This window comes from Staurois parvus, unplaced genomic scaffold (genome assembly GCF_062004578.1).
Source record: "Staurois parvus isolate SC_StPar_1 unplaced genomic scaffold, SC_StPar_1.0 ptg000941l, whole genome shotgun sequence".
Taxonomy (NCBI): Eukaryota; Metazoa; Chordata; class Amphibia; order Anura; family Ranidae; genus Staurois; species Staurois parvus.
In genome coordinates, this window is record NW_028318737.1 from 1,669,158 (window position 1) to 1,686,855 (window position 17,698).

General features: G+C 45.2%; 1 protein-coding gene across 1 annotated transcript; it reads left to right on the forward strand.

Moving 5' to 3' along the window:
* Positions 1 to 8,924: 8,924 nt before the first annotated feature.
* On the forward strand, positions 8,925 to 10,094 carry LOC149441877 (uncharacterized). The gene is made up of 4 exons (XM_089656838.1): positions 8,925 to 9,054; positions 9,142 to 9,345; positions 9,838 to 10,029; positions 10,071 to 10,094. The coding sequence occupies exons 1-4, from the start codon at positions 8,959 to 8,961 to the stop codon at positions 10,092 to 10,094; spliced, it is 516 nt and encodes a 171-aa protein (XP_089512964.1). The 5' UTR covers positions 8,925 to 8,958.
* Positions 10,095 to 17,698: the final 7,604 nt, after the last annotated feature.

Genomic DNA, 17,698 nt, shown 5'->3' on the forward strand with positions numbered 1-17,698 from the left:
CAGAAAATAGGATTTATTACTAAAAAGGTCAAAATGGTGCATTAAAAATATTTACAAATAAAGATGTAACAAAGATATAAAGAGAGCAATAAAACAACAGAGAAATAAAAGAAAGGAGTTCAGAAGGCAGAATACTTGCAATATCCTTGGTTTGAGCAGAGTCCAATTGTCCGAACAAAAAGATTGCCTTGGCTCTCAAGTCTGTTAGATGTTTTCTGATTGATGTTAAATGAGAGCTGTCTTCTCCAGGCTGTCAGTCTTTTTCTACCATATTAAAGGGGTGTCTCCTGAGAACAAATGACCAATCATCCAGTTTGGGGATGGGTGTTAGGCGGTAACCAAGGTTATGACCAAATCCCTTACAATTTTATACTAAGGTCAATAACCTTCAATAGGTACAGGTAGCATCCTAGCAACTGGCAGATTAATATTTAGAAATATATTCTATACCAGTGGCAGACTGACCATTTGGAAACTCGGGCACTGCCCGAGGGCTCGGGGTGAGTAGGGGGCCCCATGAGATTCCCCTGGTACCTTTTTCATAGGCTTTTTTGAGTTTGGGCAAGGACACAGGGGCCCCATGATCCCCTATTGCCCAGGGGCCCCATGAGTTGTCAGTTCACCCCTGTTCGTAACACAAAGATACCAAACATAGCATACCCTTGTCAGCCAGGAGGAAAGAGACTGCTTCTTCTCTCTTGTAGGCACTAACATAGTAATGTAAGGTCTTGTGTGACTCATATTAAAATGATCTATCTGTATATATACTTCATATTAATGTGCCCAGTTCCTGCTGAAGTTTATAAATTGTATGAAAAATGACTCTTGTGGAATGTACGTTTTATGGCACGCTCTGCCCTAATAGCCTAACAGGTCATGACTGGCTGAGTTATTGTTTTACAACCGGGCAGAGGGAAGTGGTTTTCCAGCAAACCCCTTGGAACCAGACTAATTAGAGGTTTACAGCCCTGGAGCTGATCTATCTGTGTTTTATTTAGGATAAGAGATCCTGTGGACCTCCGTCAACTTGTAGCTATGCATTCCATGGACAAAGGGATGAGGGAGGACAGAAGGGAACATGGCTGAAACCTAACAAGATGGCTGTCATGTACAACATCTATGCCTCTATTGCACACAAACATCACAGAAGGAGGTCCTGATTCCTCTATATAGATCTTTATATTGCTAGAGGGGTCACCGGCAGGAGGAAGAAGGTCCCGATTCCTCTATATAGATCTTTATATCACTTGAGGGGTCACCGGCAGGAGGAAGGAGGTCCCGATTCCTCTATATAGATCTTTATATCACTTGAGGGGTCACCGGCAGGAGGAAGGAGGTCCCGATTCCTCTATATAGATCTTTCTATCACTAGAGGGGTCACCGGCAGGAGGAAGAAGGTCCTGATTCCTCTATATAGATCTTTATATCACTTGAGGGGTCACCGGCAGGAGGAAGGAGGTCCCGATTCCTCTATATAGATCTTTATATCACTTGAGGGGTCACCAGCAGGAGGAAGGAGGTCCCGATTACTCCATATAGATCTTTATATCACTTGAGGGGTCACCAGCAGGAGGAAGGAGGTCCTGATTCCTCTATATAGATCTTTATATCACTAGAGGGGTCACCGGCGGGAGGAAGGAGGTCCCGAATCCTCTATATAGATCTTTATATCACTAGAGGGGTCACCAGCAGGAGGAAGGAGGTCCCGATTACTCTATATAGATCTTTATATCACTTGAGGGGTCACCAGCAGGAGGAAGGAGGTCCCGATTACTCTATATAGGTCTTTATATCACGAGAGGGGTCACCAGTAGGAGGAGGAAGGTCCTGATTCCTCTATATAGATCTTTATATCACTAGAGGGGTCACCGGCAGGAGGAAGGAGGTCCCGATTCCTCTATATAGATCTTTATATCACTTGAGGGATCACCGGCAGGAGGAAGGAGGTCCTGATTCCTCTATATAGATCTTTATATCACTTGAGGGATCACCAGCAGGAGGAAGGAGGTCCCGATTCCTCTATATAGATCTTTATATTGCTAGAGGGATCACCAGCAGGAGGTGGAAGGTCCTGATTCCTCTATATAGATCTTTATATCACTAGAGGGGTCATGAATCATGCTGAGCCCTCTCTGGGTAGTTATGTCAGAGACTGCAGAAGGACCCATGGCTGTTGAGATATCTGACTTGGTTGGTAATTGGTTTTCCATGTGCTCAAGGATTCTTTTGCAACCTCTGCACCATGTAAGACAAGGCAGAGATTGATTGACAGATGTCCCCTATTGCAGAGGCCTCCCTTTCAGACTCCATCATTGGCTGACTGGTACTGTCATGTACCTGATGGGGGACTGAAATGACGAGATTGGCCTTACTTGTGTCACTAGCCCTGACCCCACTGGAAGAGGAACAGAGGGTGTCTAGGGACCAGGGGGACAAGAGCGCCAGCAGGTGTTGTTTGCAGCTCTTGCAGTTGGAGACTTTGGAAGACTGATGAACCTCCAATTGAGGCACAGTAGTGATATGCAGAGCTGGTATGGTAGATCACCAGGTGTGCACCAGAGCAAGGTAGGAAGCAGGCATGGGAGACAGGAGCAGTGTCATAGGAATAGCCGGGGTCATTAATGGGCGGACAGCGAGGTACCAAATCATAAGCAAGCCAAAGTCAGGAGCAGAGCCGAAGTCAGGAACCAGTATCAAGCAGGGGAGTAATCAGAGTCAGGTCAGGAACAAGCCGGGTCAGCAACAAGGAAATCACACACAGGAACGAGCAGGAAACAGGGAACAGCTGAAGACCAGTCAGCACTCAGCACAGGCAAAGGCACCTTTTAAATAGTCCACCTGGAGCCAATCTTCACCGTGCATGATCGTGCATTTCTGTGCACATGCGCACGTCTAATCACCAGCCGTCTCACGGGAATTCCCTTACAGAGGGGTCACCGGCGAGCGGAAGGAGGTCCTGATTCCTCTATATAGATCTTTATATCACTAGAGGGGTCACCAGCAGGAGGAAGGAGGTCCTTATTCCTCTGTACAGATCTTTATATCACTAGAGGGGTCACCGGCAGGAGGAAGGAGGTCCTGATTCCTCTATATAGATCTTTATATCACTAGAGGGGTCACCGGCAGGAAGAAGGAGGTCCCGATTCCTCTATATAGATCTTTATATCACTAGAGGGGTCACCAGCAGGAGGAAGGAGGTCCCGATTCCTCTATATAGATCTTTATATCACTAGAGGGGTCACCAGCAGGAGGAAGGAGGTCCCAATTCCTCTATATAGATCTATCACTAGAGGGGTCACCAGCAACCTCATGTAGAATACTGTGTCCAGTTCTGGAGACCTCACTTACATAAAGGTGATAAGATAGAACGAGTCCAGAGACGGGGAATACAAATAGTGATATCAGGAGAGACTTCAGGAACGTAACATGTCCAGTCTGGAGGAGAGAAGGGAAAGGGAAGACATGACTGAAACCTTTACATACAACAAGGGAGTGAATAAGGTTCAGGAGGGCAGGATTTTCAATATGAAACCAAAATGAAGAACACGAGGACATGACCTCCAACTAACTGGAGGAAAGTTCACAACTAATCTCAGAAAGTATTATTTTACTGAAAGAGTAGTAGATGCTTGGAATAAATTTCCAGTAGAGGTAGTGAGCCAGAGACAAATCACAGAGATCATCACAATAGTACACAATGAATGGCTATGAATGAAAGCCATTCATTGTGTACAACTGTCATGTGATCACTGTGATTGGTCATAGCAATCACATGGTACTGGGCTGGCCAGATAAAATGATCTGTCATTTGGTGGACACAGCAGGTGACATATCAAGATATAGCAGAGCCACTAGACTTGGAGGACTTCATATGATGTCCACCCAGGATGGGAGAGATCCCGCTCAGCTGTCATTCTGCTATAGGCCGATGGGGAAGCAATTCATTACAGGGGACACTGTACAGGATCTATATGTAGTCTGGGGGTCCCTGTGGAAGTCCATGTGTGGACATTTCTACCTATGATAAATGACAGGCTAAACCCACCTGGAGACTTTCTCCACACCTGGAGTGTGCTGAGTTCTTGGAGAACGTCTACACAGTGTTTCCAGATTGGCTTTATCACCCCAACGAGCTCGCTCCAGTTCATGGATGTCATCATTATGTTTGGAGGATCTCACCAGTCAGGAGCCTTTCCTGTCATCCTACATGTTCCCTTCTGAGGATTGTTCTATCCTTCCAAACAAATGTATGAAATCATGGATGAGTCCTCCTTCTATGTGATCTAGAAGATCTTCAATCACAATGTCTTTATGGATGAAGTGGATGGCCCAGTTTATATATTATTTATTGCTTTACAGCTTTAATCCCTCCAGGATTCATTCTTTATTTATAGAACCATTCAAGGAAGTGTTCTTACTGTGAGAGATCTCCACCACCATTCCTCTGTGACCATTACATCCTTGTCATTTATGTCTAACATCTTCATTATCAGTGGATTGATAGATATTCTTATACTTTAGGATGTATTTTTGCATTTTTTTTACCCAAAAAGATCTGTTTTGGAGGTCTCTGTTTTATTATGTATTTTGTTTTTATCTTGTGTTCTGTGTCTTTAAGTCTTTTCTATCTGTAGTAAAATATATTATTTAAACAGATGGTTGCATAAGAGTTAGGTTTATTGTTTCTTACTTTTTTTAGTTCTTTTTGATCTTCCCTGGTATCTCTGTAAGGTAGATACAATGCAGGAATGGTTATTAGGGGATGTTTCTTGGGGCTGCAGTTCCTCTGAACTCCACAAGATGGTGATCTCATTTCTCCCCAGACAGGACTTCTCTATGGGATACAGATAGGAAGTGATGTCAGGTACAGACAGGAAGTGATGTCAGGTACAGACAGGAAGTGATGTCAGGTACAGACAGGAAGTGATGTCAGGTAGACAGAGAGGTGAGTTGGGAGGAAGCAGATCAGAGACATTGGTGGACGTGGCAGCAGAGGAGGTAATAAGATGTTATTTCCTATTTACACCCAGTAACCTCACCGTCATGTCCATCCTCTTCCTCCATAGTCCTGTCCGTCCTCTTCCTCCATAGTCACGTCCGTCCTCTTCCTCCATAGTCGTGTCCGTCCTCTTCCTCCATAGTCGTGTCCGTCCTCTTCCTCCATAGTCCTGTCCGTCCTCTTCCTCCATAGTCCTGTCCGTCCTCTTCCTCCATAGTCCTGTCCGTCCTCTTCCTCCATAGTCCTGTCCGTCCTCTTCCTCCATAGTCCTGTCCGTCCTCTTCCTCCATAGTCACGTCCGTCCTCTTCCTCCATAGTCACGTCCGTCCTCTTCCTCCATAGTCACTGTCAGGGCTCCGGGGTATGACCAGAGGTATGTGACTGACGCAGGGAAACGCAGGCTTCAGATAAGTTATAAACAATATAATTTATTAAAGACTAACAATACAAACATAAATGCAGTGCAATACTAAAACATAACACAGTGCAAACAAACCAAACTACCCACAGATAACAGTACATACAATGCAAGCGTCGTCAGGCAGGCCGGGTCAATAACAATCGGGCAGGTAGGAACAGGAGGAGCAAGCGGAGAATGGTCGGGGTCACAAGCCAGGGATGAAACAGGAGAAGTCAGCAGAGGTCCGGAATCAGGCAGGGTCAGCAACGAATCAGACAGGAACAGGGATGCAGGTAACAAGATACAGGGCCCAGGAAAAACACACACCAAGGCAGAGACTGCAGGTCTGGCCATCCCTTGAATACACCTCCATAATCAGCTTCAGGTGTTTGGCTGGATGCAAGGTTGAGTCTCTGATTGCCGGGAGCACCCGCTGGCCAGCCCTGGTACTGCAGCCCACAAGGCAGGTGAGTCCCACCATTACTGGCAAGTCCATTCCTGACAGTCACTGTGATGTCTTTTATCTCCAGCAGATGATGATACACACATATATAGTGTGGGAACCCAGATGAACCCCTTCAGGGGCAGAACATTCCCCCACTTCCGGGGCCGGAACATTCTCCTCATTGTGGAGATAAATTCTAGTAATATGGTCCTCTAAACAAACAGCACTGACAATAAATAGACAAGACAAGGACCATCCTGACCATACATGGCCTACAAAGGGCAATGATGACACTACACAGGCAGCCAATGGGCAATCATGACACTATGCAGCCAACACAATGATGGAGTGCCGGGGTCAGGAGTATGGAGCATAGAGCCCCTTACATTGCTGCTCAGGAGGAAGGAAACATTCCTTTGTAACAGAAAATGTATATAAATCTGAGGCTCTTTTAGGAATATCTGGGGGTTAAAAAATAAATGGGGCTTTATAGCGACTAAAACATTTAATATGTGTAACATTGAGCTGTTTATCTCCTCCTCCCCTCCCCCGCCTGTCTCCAGCACCGCACCCGGGGACTAGCAGGGAGGGGAGATTCCTTACAGTGTAATGAGAACCGATTGGCTGCTCCTCAGGAAAGGGGAGTGTCCTGCTTATCCTTTTTCCCTTTCACTCCCAGAGCCATTTTTGCATTTTTGCACGTTTAAAAAATCATTTTATCCTGAAGTTGACACAAAACCCCCAAAATATCGATTTTCTGAAAGTAGAGACTTTATAGAATAAAATAGTGGCAGTTCCAATTTTTTATGTCACAAAATATTATCACAAAGTCTAGGAAATGCCAAATTTCAGTAAAAAATACACTTAAGTTAATTTCAGGGCACAAAAAAGCAATAAATGACCCATTTATGTGTAAAAATATAAAAGCCGAGGTTGCAGCGAGTAAATAGATATTCAACATGTCAAACCTTAAGTTGTGTGTGCTGAAATGGTGACAACCTTTAGTCCCCGGTATTATCTATAGGGGACACATTTATAGCCCCTTCTAGGTCATCAGTATAGAGTACGGAGGAGGTCTGCTCCTAGAATTATCCTCTCATTCTGGTGTGACCAGCGATATGTAATGTGTATCACAATCAATGTTATCACGTGTAGGTGCTCCAGCGTGTGCTCTTACGTTTGGGTGTGCATATATGTGGGGGAGGGGGGCCTTAAAATTTTTTAAAGGGAGGAGTTATGTACTTGGTAATAACTTTAATTCTTTGCATTTAAAAAAAACATTTTTACTTAAGGGGACAAAGTCCTCTATGAGATGACGTTTGATGACAGGTTCTCTTTATTGAGACATCCAGGGTCTAAAAGACCCCCAATGTCTCCCCTGTACTCCATTGGATGTAATGTAGTGCACATCGCATCGGATTACATTCTTTGCTTGCCTCAATGGTCGGGAAATTTGTCATAACGTCACTTCTGGGTCAGGACAAGAAGGGAGTGAACATGTCCGCTCTCCTCCGCCCCCTCTACCCTCCGACACCCGCTGACCCGGGCCCACAGATGGGCAAGCAGAGCCGGGGAAGCATAGCAGGTACAGGAGAGGTTCACACACATGGGGTGGCAGAGGCTGGCACCTGAAAGGAGAGCCCTGCGGCTTGCCCTCAGCAGGGATAAAGATTAAACACAATACTTGCCCGGCACCCAGAACTACATATCCCGGGCGTCGGGTGACGTAAAGTGAACATCCCTGCATGATAAGCCGACATTGACCTCACAGCACTGCCTCAGAGCAAACTAGTCATAGGAAGGATCAGATTTATCATTCCTTGTCTGCAGATCTAAAACTCATCAAAACCAGTTCAGAGACCAAACAAACCCAACAGAGAAAAGGGGCCCCGGACCTCAAAATTGTAGTAAACACTAAACAGTCCAAACAAAATGTCTTCCCATGGGGGGAGTAGTTCTTCAATGTCCAGCAACCCTCCTATTCCCCCCTCACATCCACATCCTATTATTGTGTGACCAATACCATCCAAATCATTCTTACTTTCATTTCCCAAAGTTATCCGTCTACAAGGAGACCTGTATAGATCACATGATGGCACCAATGAGGATGGAGGAGGACCGGAGTCACATGACTGAGAAGATACTAAACCTCACCCTGGAGATCATCTACCTGCTGACCGGAGAGGTGAGGAGGATTCTGGGAGGTCACATGACATCACTCTTATCTCTATTAATAAAACACAGACCTGACCGGAGAGGTGAGGAGGATTCTGGGAGGTCACATGACATCACTCTTATCTCTATTAATAAAACACAGACCTGACCGGAGAGGTGAGGAGGATTCTGGGAGGTCACATGACATCACTCTCATCTCTATTAATAAAACACAGACCTGACCGGAGAGGTGAGGAGGATTCTGGGAGGTCACATGACATCACTCTCATCTCTATTAATAATACACAGACCTGACCGGAGAGGTGAGGAGGATTCTGGGAGGTCACATGACGTCACTCTCATCTCTATTAATAACACACAGACCTGACTGGAGAGGTGAGGAGGATTCTGGGAGGTCACATGACATCACTCTCATCTCTATTAATAAAACACAGACCTGACCGGAGAGGTGAGGAGGATTCTGGGAGGTCACATGACATCACTCTCATCTCTATTAATAAAACACAGACCTGACCGGAGAGGTGAGGAGGATTCTGGGAGGTCACATGACATCACTTATCTCTATTAATAAAAAACAGACCTGACCGGAGAGGTGAGGTGGATTCTGGGAGGTCACATGACATCACTCTCATCTCTATTAATAACACACAGACCTGAACGGAGAGGTGAGGAGGATTCTGGGAGGTCACATGACATCACTCTGATCTCTATTAATAAAACACAGACCTGACCGGAGAGGTGAGGAGGATTCTGGGAGGTCACATGACATCACTCTTGTCTATTCTGGTCAATAGACCATTTTATTTTTGCACACATTTAGATGATGTCAGGTGGTTGATATTGTTTTATTTGTCTCCTGATCTGTAGGATTATGTTGTAAAGAAGAAGTCTAGTGGGGAGCCAATCTCAGGAGGATGGAGCAGAACCCGGAGCCTCACCATGGTGCCTCCATCTCATTCTCTAATACCTGAGAGGGAGAAAGAGCAGAAGATTCTGGAACTGACCACCATGATGGTCCATCAGCTGACAGGAGAGGTTAGCGGTGCCGGGAATTCTGGGACATTCTCCAGTAACAGACAAGGGATGTGTCTAGATTGGTGACTGTATCATTGTGTGTGTCAGGTTCCTATAAGGTGTCAGGGTGTCACTGTCTATTTCTCCATGGAGGAGTGGGAGTATTTAGAAGGACACAAGGACCTCTACAAGGACGTCATGATGGACAATCAGCAGACTTTGGGTTTTGTGAAGATTGTAAGGAAGGAATTTCCCCGGAATGAGACGATATTGAAGCTCACCCTGGAGATCCTCAGCCTGCTGACTGGAGAGGTGAGTGTAATGAAGGGGTTAAATCTGACTCGGCTGTACACTGGGAGGGATTCAGAGTCACTTGAAGTCTTCTGATGTTCTGTAATCAATAACGACATCCACACAAGTACTATGAATACATAAAGTGTCCGGACTCTATGAGATTTGGTTATAGCACAAGATGGCGGCATTGGTTATAGAAGAGAACAATCTCAGCTTTCGTCCAATCAGAGAGACCCATGATTACCAGCATGCCACGCCCACTGACCACTAAATCCATGGGTGACATTTCCTGGTGGGTCAGTGAGCCTTACTAGTAAACCATTAGTGACTCTATTATATGACTTCTAGAAGGAGCTATAAATCTGACCCCATTGTCATCATATCATTGGATGGAGATGTCTGTCCTTTGCTGAGTCGGCACATTGTGGCCAATCCCTGGAGAATAAATCTAGAGCTGACCATAGAAGTGAGGGATTATGGGAGAGTGAGACTTATCTTTGTATCACACAGAACTGTACAGGAGTCATGAAGAAATCTAACGACAATGACACAAGAAGGAGATCTCATCGTATGACCACAAGATCCTCGAGAATCCAGAATCCCATCACCATCCCCCCACCTCCATCCCTGATCCCTACAAGACAGAAGACACAGAAGATTCTAGAAGTCACCAAGAAGATGATGGAGCTGCTGACAGGAGAGGTGAGCGGTGCCGGGAATTCTGGGACATTCTCCAGTAACAGACAAGGGATGTGTCTGGATGGTGACTGTATCATTGTGTGTGTCAGGTTCCTATAAGGTGTCAGGGTGTCACTGTCTATTTCTCCATGGAGGAGTGGGAGTATTTAGAAGGACACAAGGATCTCTACAAGGACGTCATGATGGACAATCAGCCGCCCCTCACATCACCGGGTAAGAGGAGACTTTATTGTAAAGGAGAGAGCAGTACGGAGGATCCACCTAGATCCCCCATCATCTGATAAACACATAGAAACAATGGATTCAGTCAGTGTGTGTGTTTCCTACAGATGGATCCAGTCATGGGAACCCACCAGAGAGATGTCCCCGTCCTCTGTATTCCCGGGATTCCACACAGGAAGGTCACACCATCCCTCCCCATTGCAAGGTTGGTGGGATGGAGCATCTAGAACATGGATTCATAGAGACAATGTGTGGAGTTCTTTTATGTGACCTTACATTTTACAGATGATATTTTCTCTCATTTCCTTGATTTAGAGTGGAGATCCAATCGATATAGAATTTGAGGTGAAAGCAGAAGAAGAAGAGGCGTATGTGAGGGATGATCAGCAGTCTATGGAGGAGGATGGAATAACGGGGACATTTATAGAGGAGGACACTACTACAGAGATCAGCATAGGTGGGTCATGAACACTAAATCCATTCCTCCACCCATACTGCTCACTGATTGGTCCAGAGTAGGGCGGGGACTGGGTGATATCAGCCTGTAATCCCCTGGTCACTTTCCTGAGCTGTGTTCCCCGTCCTGTATTCCTGGATTTCTCTCGGATAATCTTCCTTCTCTGTGCTGCAGACACAATTTATGTATCTAGACTGGATTTATGGAGGTTCTGGGGTTCAGCTGGCAGTAAAATGTTGATTTTTACTCTAAGCATTGCATAATGTAGGCACCCAGGACATGTGACTGGGGTCTCCTGCCTTGTGCCTGACTCTTCCAGGGGACCTTCTCTGTTATCTGCTGGCTGTGCCGGGTGGAGGGATATGTCTGTAGTGTCTCAGACCCAAGTCACTGAGTGCAGTCTCAGGAGATGGGAGGCAGCGGTGTGGGACCTACATAGTTACATAGTTAGTCTGGCTGAAAAAAGACATCCATCTAGTTGAACCATTAAAAATAAAAGCCATAATCCTACACCCACAGCTGATCCACCAGAAGGCAAAAACCCAGCAAAGCACGATCCGATCTCCTCCTGCCGGGGAAAAATTCCTTCCTGACCCCCCGAGAGGCAATCGGATATTCCCTGGATCAACTTTCCCTATAAATGTTATATCCAGTTATATTCTGTGTATCCAAGAAAGAATCCAGGACTTTCCTACAGCAATCCCCCCTTATGTATTATACATGGAGATCATATCCCCCCTTATGTATTATACATGGAGATCATATCCCCCCTTATGTATTATATATGGAGATCATATTCCCCTTATGTATTATACATGGAGATCATATCCCCCCCTTATGTATTATACATGGAGATCATATCCCCCCCTTATGTATTATACATGGAGATCATATCCCCCCTTATGTATTATACATGGAGATCATATCCCCCCTTATGTATTATACATGGAGATCATATCCCCCCTTATGTATTATACATGGAGATCATATCCCCCCTTATGTATTATACATGGAGATCATATCCCCCCTTATGTATTATACATGGAGATCATATCCCCCTTATGTATTATACATGGAGATCATATCCCCCCCCCTTATGTATTATACATGGAGATCATATCCCCCCTTATGTATTATACATGGTGATCATATCCCCCTTATGTATTATACATGGAGATCATATCCCCCCTTATGTATTATACATGGAGATCATATCCCCCCTTATGTATTATACATGGAGATCATATCCCCCTTATGTATTATACATGGAGATCATATCCCCCTTATGTATTATACATGGAGATCATATCCCCCCTTATGTATTATACATGGAGATCATACCCCCCCCCCTATGTATTATACATGGAGATCATATCCCCCTTATGTATTATACATGGAGATCATATCCCCCTTATGTATTATACATGGAGATCATATCCCCCCTTATGTATTATACATGGAGATCATATCCCCCCTTATGTATTATACATGGAGATCATATCCCCCCTTATGTATTATACATGGAGATCATATCCCCCTTATGTATTATACATGGAGATCATATCCCCCCTTATGTATTATACATGGAGATCATATCCCCCTTATGTATTATACATGGAGATCATATCCCCCTTATGTATTATACATGGAGATCATATCCCCCCCTTATGTATTATACATGGAGATCATATCCCCCCTTATGTATTATACATGGAGATCATATCCCCCTTATGTATTATACATGGAGATCATATCCCCCCTTATGTATTATACATGGTGATCATATCCCCCTTATGTATTATACATGGAGATCATATCCCCCCTTATGTATTATACATGGTGATCATATCCCCCCTTATGTATTATACATGGTGATCATATCCCCCCTTATGTATTATACATGGAGATCATATCCCCCTTATGTATTATACATGGAGATCATATCCCCCCTTATGTATTATACATGGAGATCATATCCCCCCTTATGTATTATACATGGAGATCATATCCCCCTTATGTATTATACATGGAGATCATATCCCCCCTTATGTATTATACATGGAGATCATATCCCCCCTTATGTATTATACATGGGGATCATATCCCCCCCTTATGTATTATACATGGAGATCATATCCCCCCTTATGTATTATACATGGAGATCATATCCCCCCTTATGTATTATACATGGTGATCATATCCCCCCTTATGTATTATACATGGAGATCATATCCCCCCCTTATGTATTATACATGGAGATCATATCCCCCCTTATGTATTATACATGGAGATCATATCCCCCTTAATCTCCTCTTCTCAGTAGAGAATACATTCAGTTCCTCTAATCTTTCCTCATAGCTGATCTCCTCCATGCCTCGTATCAGTTTACTGAATAATATAGCAGACTTGAATAAATAAATAAAATGAATAAACTTAAAGTCCACACATAGAGCAAACAGTCATCCAAATACTCCAACCAGATCCAAATAGCTTAGATTCCAGAAAGGGTCGGTGATGGATTTCAGATATTCCTCACAGACCTCCAATAAACAAAACCTAAACATAGTGTATTATCTTAGGATAACATAAATGTGCCTCTCCTGCCACATACAAGGTAACTCAGTGCCACAGCAATCGTGAAAATAAAACTAGAATAGACCCCCTGACCGCAGTAACAATGCATAATTATCCGAAGGTAAATGTAACCAGCATTGAACCCATAAGTGGGGTGGAGCTGCATCAAAATGGCATGTGCTTCTCTGGACACATTCCACAGACCTCATAGACAGACCAAGGGCCAGTATTAGGATCAAATAAAACACAATTTTATTGTAGCAACTTACATATAAAAAGGCTGAAATCGGCATCCATATTGGGAGAAATACAACCGGCATCCACAATCGGCAGTATCTCCAATACAATTGGCGTCTACATAGAAAAGGAGTCTCAGAGCCACCTCCATTGGTGGTAAACGGAAGTCCTTAGGGATAGGAACAACCGCGTGTACCAAAAACCAAAATGGCCACTGAAGCACTTCCGGAAACGTCAGTGCATCACTACGTCACGTGCCCCGGACGCGTTTCGTCACATCCGGACTTTTTCAATAGGGATACGGACGTGTGTGCTCATAGACCTTAAATACCGGCTGACAAAAGGGCAAAATGCCGGCAGCGGCCATTTTAAGACATGGAAACCTCTAAAACCTTCTAAAACATATAAAATAAACATGCAGAACAACAAATGTGACAAAAACATAGAAGATATAAATCATTGGTGACTGAGTCAAACTATGTTATTGATAGAATGTAAATGGCCGTCTGTGATTGTCTCAGTCTATAGCAGTAATAAAACATATAGTAAATAAATGAAGGCACTGAGGCGTTTGGCACAATAGAGTTGTGGGGAACATCCCAAGTTGGCGTTTCAAGGTGCAAATAGTGAAGAAATATTCAGTTCAGGTGTATTCAGTGGGGATCCATGATGGTGTATTAGAATATATGGCTGTAGATTGTACTCACCAGAGAGCGCAAATCAATGGGCATTTGAGATCATTAGGACAACTCCTGGTCATCAGCATCAGGTTACTGGAACACCGGGACATCTGCATCAGGTTACTGGAACGCTGGGACATCTGCATCAGGTTACTGGAACGCTGGGACATCTGCATCAGGTTACTGGAACACCGGGACATCTGCATCAGGTTACTGGAACACCGGGACATCTGCATCAGGTTACTGGAACACCGGGACATCAGCATCAGGTTACTGGAACGCCGGGACATCTGCATCAGGTTACTGGAACACCGGGACATCTGCATCAGGTTACTGGAACACCGGGACATCTGCATCAGGTTACTGGAACACCGGGACATCTGCATCAGGTTACTGGAACGCTGGGACATCTGCATCAGGTTACTGGAACACCGGGACATCTGCATCAGGTTACTGGAACACCGGGACATCTGCATCAGGTTACTGGAACGCTGGGACATCTGCATCAGGTTACTGGAACGCCGGGACATCTGCATCAGGTTACTGGAACACCGGGACATCTGCATCAGGTTACTGGAACACCGGGACATCTGCATCAGGTTACTGGAACACCGGGACATCTGCATCAGGTTACTGGAACGCTGGGACATCTGCATCAGGTTACTGGAACGCCGGGACATCTGCATCAGGTTACTGGAACACCGGGACATCTGCATCAGGTTACTGGACCACCGGGACATCTGCATCAGGTTACTGGAACACCGGGACATCTGCATCAGGTTACTGGAACACCGGGAGATCTGCATCAGGTTACTGGAACACCGGGACATCTGCATCAGGTTACTGGAACACCGGGACATCTGCATCAGGTTACTGGAACACCGGGAGATCTGCATCAGGTTACTGGACCACCGGGACATCTGCATCAGGTTACTGGAACACCGGGACATCAGCATCAGGTTACTGGAACGCCGGGACATCTGCATCAGGTTACTGGAACACCGGGACATCTGCATCAGGTTACTGGAACACCGGGACATCTGCATCAGGTTACTGGAACGCCGGGTCATCAGCATCAGGTTACTGGAACGCCGGGACATCTGCATGAGGTTACTGGAACACCGGGACATCTGCATCAGGTTACTGGAACACCGGGTCATCAGCATCAGGTTACTGGAACGCCGGGACATCAGAATCAGGTTACTGGAACAACGGGTCATCTGCATCAGGTTACTGGAACGCCGGGTCATCGGCATCAGGTTACTGGAACGCCGGGACATCGGCATCAGGTTACTGGAACGCCGGGACATCGGCATCAGGTTACTGGAACGCCGGGACATCGGCATCAGGTTACTGGAACGCCGGGACATCGGCATCAGGTTACTGGAACGCCGGGACATCGGCATCAGGTTACTGGAACGCCGGGACATCGGCATCAGGTTACTGGAACGCCGGGACATCTGCATCAGGTTACTGGAACGCCGGGACATCTGCATCAGGTTACTGGAACGCCGGGACATCTGCATCAGGTTACTGGAACGCCGGGACATCTGCATCAGGTTACTGGAACGCCGGGACATCGGCATCAGGTTACTGGAACGCCGGGACATCTGCATCAGGTTACTGGAACGCCGGGACATCGGCATCAGGTTACTGGAACGCCGGGACATCGGCATCAGGTTACTGGAACGCCGGGACATCGGCATCAGGTTACTGGAACGCCGGGACATCTGCATCAGGTTACTGGAACGCCGGGACATCTGCATCAGGTTACTGGAACATTGGGACATCTGCATCAGGTTACTGGAACACCGGGACATCTGGTGGGCATCAGTAGGATAAGCAGCACACCATCAGGGCATCCAGGCACCAGGATTGCACTTAATCAGCCACCAGGGGGAGCCACACTTGTAGGTAAAGCCAAGTCACCATGGATATCCTTGTAGGGACGGCTCATGACAAAGGAATCAGAGCAAAAAGAATTTCCATAGTGTAGTAACTTATTAAATAAAGGGGTAACAGAAGGAGATGCAATGTAACTCACATTAAAATCAAAGTGACAGTGGTTTAAAGATGGCCGCCAGCCGTCCACATGGGCCGTGCGGTGTGATGTCTGAGGCAGCTTCCTTACATGTTTCGTGCTCCTGCATGTTATCAAAGGAAACGTTCCTCTCCTCATGACAGTGAGGAGATGGCTGGATATTATCCCCAACGGACAGTTTCTGCATATATGCCGGAATTGTGATAAAATTGAAGACTATATCACACAATCAGAAACTCTTAAAAAATGTTTTTTGGAAAAAGGCTTCAATGCCGCTACTCTGGAAACAGAAATGATAGAAGTGAGCAACCTCAATAGAGAAGACCTCCTTGTTCCGATAAATAGCAATAAGAGTGATAGATTTTGTCCATTCATCACAAACTTCTCGGTTCAATATAAACAAGTGGCTGGAATTATTAAGACAAACTGGTCAATCCTTAAAAACGACCCAGTTTTAGGCACTGTTACCTGGTCTGCCTTAGATCACGTATCGGAAGGCTCTCCCCTTGAGGAATATCCTAGCCCCCAACACTGTCAAACCACCTAAACAGCCTTCTCTATGCCTCAACCAAAAAGGATTTTCCCCATGCAACAGATGCATGTTATGTGTTAATAATGGATCCATTAGAAAGCAGTGAAAAGCTTCCGTTCCAACATCACCGGCAAGGTGTATGACATCCAAACGGTTATGACGTGCAATAGTACACACGTTGTATATCTCCTTGAGTGTCCATGTGGAAAGCAGTATATAGGCAGGACTACCAGGAGATTGGGGGATAGGCTTAGAGAACACCCGAGCAACATTAAGAAGGGCTTTAAGGAACACTCAGTATCTTTGCACTTCCGAGAGTCGCATAACAGGAACCCGCATTGCCTCAAATTCATAGGCATAGATACTGTGAAGAAGCATTGGAGAGGCACTTTCAAACGCCGAGCAGTTTCAAGGCTTGAGACCAAATGGATTTATTTATTACATACTCATACCCCTTTGGGCCTCAATATCGACCTTGATATAAAGTGCTTTATCGACACCAGGTAATTTATTTCTGTCCTACATGTATCATTTCTTTACATACCACCTTTATATTTTCATTCTACCTAGTATTTATACTCTTGAGATCCGTTTTACATTTGTCATATCTATTTATTATCTTAAAATAGATTTAAAATATTTTATGTCATTTTTTATTTTATTTTTTTACGTGACTCGTTATTTTTATTAATATACCGTATTTTCCGGCGTATAAGACGACCCCCTACTTTTCCTGTTAAAATGTAGTGTTTGGGCTATGCTCGCCATATAAGACTACCCCTCTTCCAATGCACACCAGTGGGAGGAATAGTGCCCCATCATTGGTGTCAGTGGGAGGAATAGTGCCCCATCATTGGTGTCAGTAGGAGGAATAGTGCCCCATCATTGGTATCAGTGGAAGGAATAGTGCCCCATCATTGGTGTCAGTG

Coding starts and splice junctions, on each gene's coding strand:
- LOC149441877 (XM_089656838.1), top strand. CDS start 8,959: ATGGTGCCTCCATCTCATTCTCTAATACCTGAGAGGGAGAAAGAGCAG. Junction 9,346..9,837: donor TCAGCCTGCTGACTGGAGAG/GTGAGTGTAATG, acceptor TGTATCACACAG/AACTGTACAGGAGTCATGAA. Junction 10,030..10,070: donor TGGAGCTGCTGACAGGAGAG/GTGAGCGGTGCC, acceptor CTCCAGTAACAG/ACAAGGGATGTGTCTGGATG.